The sequence below is a fragment of the Chironomus tepperi genome, unplaced genomic scaffold (assembly GCF_022539635.2).
Source record: "Chironomus tepperi strain 1889 unplaced genomic scaffold, CSIRO-AGI_Ctep_v1 contig_408, whole genome shotgun sequence".
Taxonomy (NCBI): domain Eukaryota; kingdom Metazoa; phylum Arthropoda; class Insecta; order Diptera; family Chironomidae; genus Chironomus; species Chironomus tepperi.
In genome coordinates, this window is record NW_027226530.1 from 174,539 (window position 1) to 181,447 (window position 6,909).

The 6,909-nt window shown below is 29.1% G+C and overlaps 1 protein-coding gene across 1 annotated transcript; it reads left to right on the top strand.

Annotated features, from left to right (window-relative positions):
* The first annotated feature begins 1,407 nt into the window (after positions 1-1,407).
* On the top strand, positions 1,408-5,631 carry LOC139096880 (protein charybde-like). The gene is made up of 2 exons (XM_070648637.1): positions 1,408-1,839; positions 3,136-5,631. Exons 1-2 carry the CDS (start codon positions 1,776-1,778, stop codon positions 3,738-3,740), a joined length of 669 nt encoding a protein of 222 aa, XP_070504738.1. The 5' UTR covers positions 1,408-1,775; the 3' UTR covers positions 3,741-5,631.
* Positions 5,632-6,909: the final 1,278 nt, after the last annotated feature.

Below are 6,909 nucleotides of genomic sequence, written 5' to 3' on the forward strand. Positions count from 1 at the left end.
GCAGCAGAACAGCACTGATGCCAAATTTTCATTTTCATTGAGAGATTTTTTTTATTCATAAAGAAATGGAAAATCAATGAAAATCAGCTGTTGATGGTTCCGAAAGGACATAAAAAAATTATGGAAGTGGAAATGGAAATTGCGATGAAAACTTGGCAACACTGTGCGCAATAGAAATTTTCCTAAGACTTGTTGTTTCTGTTTCTGCTGTTTTTGTGTTCCCTCAACATCTGATGACTATTCATTACATACTCTGTTATGCTGTGCATGCCTGTGACTGTATTTGTGCCTCAATTCTCATAAATTACACATCTCACTCACTCACTCACTTACATTGTACTTACATGCTCTATTCTGCTCAGTTCTGTTTATTTCAATGTGGATTTGGAACTTACAGAGAAATGTAAGTAAATGGAAATTTTATGTTGGATAGAAGAAGAACTGAATGAATAGAGAGAGTGCGATGGAAAGAGGTATCTGTGAAAATTCAACCGACAGTTTCGTCATCATTTCGGGTCATTTTAAGAAAATTTGTGACTTTTTGAAGGACTTTTATTGGAATTTTCAGTATTTTTGTGGAATTTTTGGATGTTTCTAATTTTATTGAAGGATAAGTTCAGTTCAAAAATAGATTTTGTTTCTAGACAATATCAATACAGAATGACGAACAAGTTTAGGTGTCAACAGTTATAGGTGTTGGATCTTAAATTGTCCATAAATAGGAACTATTTAAATAGGATTGTTTGGTTGCTAAAATCAACAAGGATCTAGTTTTATCCACTTACTTCAAAATTTCCTATCTGTTGGCATCAAAAGAGACTTAACGGAAACTTTAATGACTTTAAAAAATACTTGAACTTGGACCTATGATTCTAGTGTTGACTTACGGCAAATATGATCATAATTTCTAAGCCATAGTGCCACAAAGTTACTTGATACACTAAAATACACAACAGTACCCTCCAAAGATCCACCAAAAATTAAATTTACCCTACAAAATTGTACAACACTGCTGAATAGATCCACAAAATTGAGAATTGACTGTTCCTTAAAAATGTATTGAAGAAAATACAAACGTGAAAAAAATCAACAAATTCAGTACATTTGTGTTGGTTTCCATACATCTAAAGTTTCAATACAATCGCAATTTTCATCAATCTCAGAGCAATTTTAAAAAGCTGAAATTTTCCTAAATTTGATGAAAACTCTCCGGAAAATTTCAAGAATTCTACAGAAAGTGTCAAAATCTGTAAAAATTTCATACCAAAATATCAAAAAAGTAGCAAATAAGCCACAAAAATAACAAAAAAGTTAGTCAATAAGTAAAGTTGTGTGCGTGCATTTGAGTGTATTGGAGAGCCGACAAAAATCTTTAAAACCGGCTCACAGTCGGCAGTAGTCGATTCAGTTCGTCAACAGCAGTGAACGTTGTAACATCAAAAAAGCAAACTAAACTCAAATAAATTTCTGCTTTGAAAAAATTTTATAAAAAACTTGAAAATTTTAATTTAATTTAATATTTTTTAGTCAGCAACCAAAAGTCAAAAAAAGCAGAATTTGTGATTTTTTTGTTAAACATATTTTGTGATTTTTTAAATTATTGTGGAAAACTCGTTAAAAACGTCCACAAATCAGACAGAAAAATTGAAAATTTACCATCGAATGGAAAAAAAAGAACTAAAAAGTGATTAAAATTAAAAAATTTTCTGTGCTGTGAATTCAAAAAAGTTGAAGAAAATTTTTTGAAAAAAGACTTAAAAAGTTAAAAAAGTGAAATGAAAATGGAAATTTTAGCAGTTCAAAATGAATTCATGCACGTCATGCCATCAAAAGCTAAAGGTAAGATTTCGGCAAATCCACTTGACTTTTTATTTTTTGGTCCACAAAATTTATTTTTGTGTAAAGTGAAATTTTTTACCTGCAAAGGAACCAAAAATTTCTTAAGAAAAGGGAATTCCCTTCCGAATTTCTTAATCTTTCTATCTCACTCACTCATTATTCCCATCTCGCTCACTCACCCTTCCCTACTTTTATATCCAATTTGACCTTCAAACAGCAATGAAAAGGGAAAACGAGCAGCATAAAAAAATTTTGTGTACTGGAAATTTTTTCTCCTTTTTTTCTGATGAAATTTTCTTGATTTTTTCACTGTTTCGGGGAGTTTGGGGATTTTCATGGGATTTGGTGGGGTGAAATTGACTTTAAAAAATAGAAATTGAATTAGCAAAATTTAAAAAATTCTTAAAAATTGAAATTATTTGTTAAATCTAATTTTACATTCTAAATTGTCCAAAAAAATGAAAAAATTGAGAAAAAGTAGAAAAAAATGAGAAATTAAAGAAAAAATAATTAAATTCCACTTTTCTCACAAATTTAGTTATCAAATAAAAAATAAATTGAAATCCTAAAAATCATTAAAAAATTCAAAGTCCTCCCTAGCGTCCCTAATTAGACCCTAAATATCATAAAACCACTAAATCAACCAAATATTTTTTCACAAAGTCATTTTCCAAATCCAACAACAGCGAAGAAAATCGACTTAAAAAAGAACACAAAATTGACGACGTTCAGTCTCAGTCAAGTCAATTCAGTTTCGCGTCATTTTTGTTGTTGCAATTTTTTTTTTTCAAAAACTTTAATTTTTTTCGCAATTCTGCCGGCTTCTCAACAGCAACAAAAAGTTGGAAAAGTGATGCAATTTGTGCATTTTATTTAAATTGATTCGTTTGCTGTTGCTAAGCAGTGCCTGTGTGTGCAGTTCCAACACATATGCGCGAATTGGAGAAAAAACAACAAAAATCTCCAGCTGACTTTGTAACAAAAATCAATTTTTCGGTAATTGTTGAAATTAGTCAGCGAATGCGCAGTAACGGCAGTAATGAAAAATTGGCACAAATACAAGCGAATGGAAAGTCAAAACCGGCACAATCAGCTGATGAGAGCGGTTGTGAATGTATTGATATATTACACATGTATTTGTGCCTAGTTGTTTGCCACTGTGTTGGTGCAACAACAAAAAGTGGGTGAAATTTAATTACACAGCTTTGGTTCCTTTGCAGTCACTCAAATTTCAAACTTTTAACGATTATTCTGAATCTTTTACTAATAAATTTTACTTTATCATTGAAAAATTAGATGGCAGCAATACATTAAGATGGACAGCACCAACAGTAGCAAAGAAAGTGCAATCATCAAGTGTTAAACAGCCATCACCAAAACATCATCACAGTCATCATCAAAAAGAAGAAGTAGGGATGGCAGCAATTGAACAATTATGGGAAGATGAGGATAGTTTCTTGACTACATTACCACATTGGAATGAAGCAGAAATTGAACATGTTAGAAATGTCTTAATGGCAACATTAAGAGATGCAAAGCAAAGACATTTGGCATGTACTGAGGTACTTCTGCCATGTGACATGCTCGAAAGAATTGCAATTGATATGTTAAGTGCATCAGATGAGGAAGCTTGTGGAATTCGTGGTGCAAATATTCGTATAGAATTTGATAATGGTGATGGAAGTGGAAGTAATGAGATTGCAACATGCAATACTGATCTCAATACAGTCGCAACATTTGAATTGCGGTTGACATTAAAGCAGGAACATAGCCGTAGTAAGTGGATCTCATCAATCATGCCACAATTTTTACGCAACCTTACTCGTGCCAGTACGATCGTTATAAGCCGTGACTATACACTTAGCAAGCACAAATTGAATAATTATTCTTTTGCTGAGTAAGCATATCCATCTAGTCACCCAAGCCTATGACCCATCCCACCACTAAGTACACTCTGTCGACTTGTGATAAGCGCGCGATTTTTAAATGTTGGATTTCCTGTGTGTGTGTCAGTAATTCTCGTTGTCGTAGTCCTTTCTAATTAATTTTTTAATTTTTTTTATATTGAAAAATATTTTTGCATTTTTAAAAATACTTTTTAAGTCCACAAAATGTTGGACATTGTGAAAAAAAAAATAATAATTTGAGGCAAGAAATTCAAAATGTGAGAAGATGAAAATTAAAAAAAAAATCAATTAATCGTGATATGAAAAAAGTTCAAATTTCTTAAGAATGGTAATTTTAAGTAGGATTTTCCAATTTCTTTCCCTCCACCAAAACACAACTTTTCTATCTTCTCAGAACCAAGAAGTAAATTTTCAATAAATTCAATAGTTTGTTATTAAGTAGGAGGTTCATTTGGACCTGTATTAAGGTACATTATCAATATTTGACTCAACTTTCTTAAAGAGTACTCAAGTACCTCTAATTGTACTTTACAGCAATGACACCTCCTACCCAAAGCAATTCAAAATTAATCCATAAAAATAGATTTTTTTGCAAAAACTGAAAATTAAAAAAGAAAAAAAAATGATAAAAAATTTAGGAATTCTTAGAAATTATGCGAAATGTGATTAATCAATTTTAAGAGATAAGAAATAATAATATATGAAATAATAAATGTAAAAGTGATAAGCAAAAGTAGAAATTTAACAAATTTTTGAATAATTAACGAACGAAGAAAACAACAAAATGGCGGATTTGGGTTCACATCCCAAAAATCCAGTCTAAAAATGATGAAAAAAAAAAAAATTAAATTTTTTGTATCCTATCAATGTGAATGCAAATTAAATTATCGACTACAAATTTTTTGCTAGGAATTTAACAAATTTTTCAATACTTAGGATTAACAAATTTTTAAAAAATTATCGTGGCTCCTTGGTTGATGCTCAAAAATCAGCACACAAAAGGCATTTAATTTTGACTTTTTTATAAGTTTTTCTTAATTTTTGCAATTTTTTTTTTTGTGTGTTAAATTGGCTTTAGTTTTTTTTTTCTTATTTTTTTAAAAACTTATTTTTTAAATCTCCACGATCTCAATAATTTGCATCTTTTTTTGAATATTTTTTGATGTTTTTTAATGGCTTAAAACTGTTAAGGCATCAAGAATATTTTTTAATTTATAATTTTAGCTATAAACTCAGTATTTTTCACATATATAACATTTTTTAGCTCATAGACCCTTTTTCAAGTCAGTATTAAATAATAATTGTATAACATAAGGCCGATGAGACCAACAATAGCAATTTAGTAAGATTTTTGGGAATTTTATCATTTTCTGTATCAAATATCCCAAAAATCATCAAATTTTGACCACAAAACCAGCAAAAATTCAATAATTTAATTTTTTTATTCAAAAATTGAAAAAAATTCGACTCAAATTGTACTAAAAAAAACTCCAATAATAAAAAATGTACTGAAAATTATAAAATTTATTTCACTTTTTTTTATATATTTTTAGTAATTAACAAATTGACAAATAAATTTTCTTTGTGATAAAAATAAAAAAAATGTGAAAATTTGACATCCTCGCTTGGATGAATCAGAATTAAAATTTAAATATGCACTTCCAATTTGGATTAATGTGCTGAAAAAAACTGAGAATAAAAAGAACTTACAAGCAGTGAAATGAAAAATTAGAATATTATCAAATTCATATAATATATTATATAAAACTATATTTAATCACCGCAAAATACAAATGAAAACAATTACTTTGTAAGGAACAAAAAAAAATCTTATTTAAAAAATGAATAAAAAAAAGTCAATAAAAATGTGATTTAAAATATTAAATTCAAATATTTTTTCTTATTTAATATTTAATATACTTATATTTAATATTTAAAAATTTCAGCGAATTTTTTTATTTTTTCAGAAATTTTTTAATTTAAAGGAATTTTATCAACAATAATATCAAAATAACAATTTTATGTTCACGAACTAGAAAATTTATAAAATAATAGCTTAGACCTAATAAACAGCTTTGTGTCTGCTGATTAATTGGCACAATGACTTCATAATTTTCTTTTCATAATAAAATATTCACGTGAAAATTGTCACGACTAAGGCTTACGTGATTTTCCTCGAATACGCTTTTCCTCAAAAAAAAAGGGTAAATAATATTTCCTCAAAATTATTTTCAAAAATAGTTTCCGTCCCAAAACAACAAGTTTACATCGTCACTAAATTTCGATGTTTCTCCTTCACCTTCAAATTCCTTGAAAATTGTTTACATGAACTATAAAAAAATTTAAACTCATTCAACTTTGCTGAAAATAGAAAAAAGAGCATCTAAATTTTCTTTACCTTCCTGAAAGTCAATAGAAAGTTTGTAGACCTTACGATGATTAAATCTTTAGCAATTATAGCATCTGAGAATAATCATCTGCCGCCCCCGGGTTAACGTGTAAACAGAAAAATTTAAGTTAGAAGTGAAGATTTTTGTTGAAAGTTAAAAGCGCATTTCTTTAAATTTTCTTACTTTAATTTTCATCGACTCTCAATCTCACATTTTCTTAATGCAGTGCTACTCAAACTGTGCTCCAAAAAATTAATGCAACGATCCCACCATTACTAAGTTAAGGATTTTGGAGTCTCGAGAATTATTTCTAAATTTCAGTATGGGGCCGTTCACATATTAAGCTGGACAGCTTCTCAGGATACCTTTCTCTTTCCCCCTTAAAAGCGAGCATATTAAGACGAACCCATATGACGTCAACGAAAAAGTTTGAGAATCACTGCCTCAACCAACTTCAGAATTCTTCAAGACAGTCTAACAAAGCTTTACATCCTTAATCAATTTTTTCTTTTAATTTTTTCAAACTCAAAAATAAATTTAAAAATTCACGAAAAAAAAATTTAATTTCTCACTTTACGATGCCATTCACCTTAAGTTCGGGCATTTCTACTCTCTTATTCTCTCAGATCTGATGTCCATAAATTGGCCCCATCTCAAATTAATTTTTTTTGTCTATTTTAAATCTTTGCCAATATTCGCGGTCATTTGTGACGCAATTTGTTGTTTTTCGTGAAAAACTTTTTTTGTTGTTTTTCTTTTTTCTTCTATTTTAA

Excerpts from the sequence above, each read along its gene's own strand:
- LOC139096880 (XM_070648637.1), top strand. The coding sequence starts at position 1,776 with ATGAAAATGGAAATTTTAGCAGTTCAAAATGAATTCATGCACGTCATG. Across the intron at positions 1,840-3,135 it reads CATGCCATCAAAAGCTAAAG|ATGGCAGCAATACATTAAGA; the intron begins GTAAGATTTCGG and ends TTGAAAAATTAG.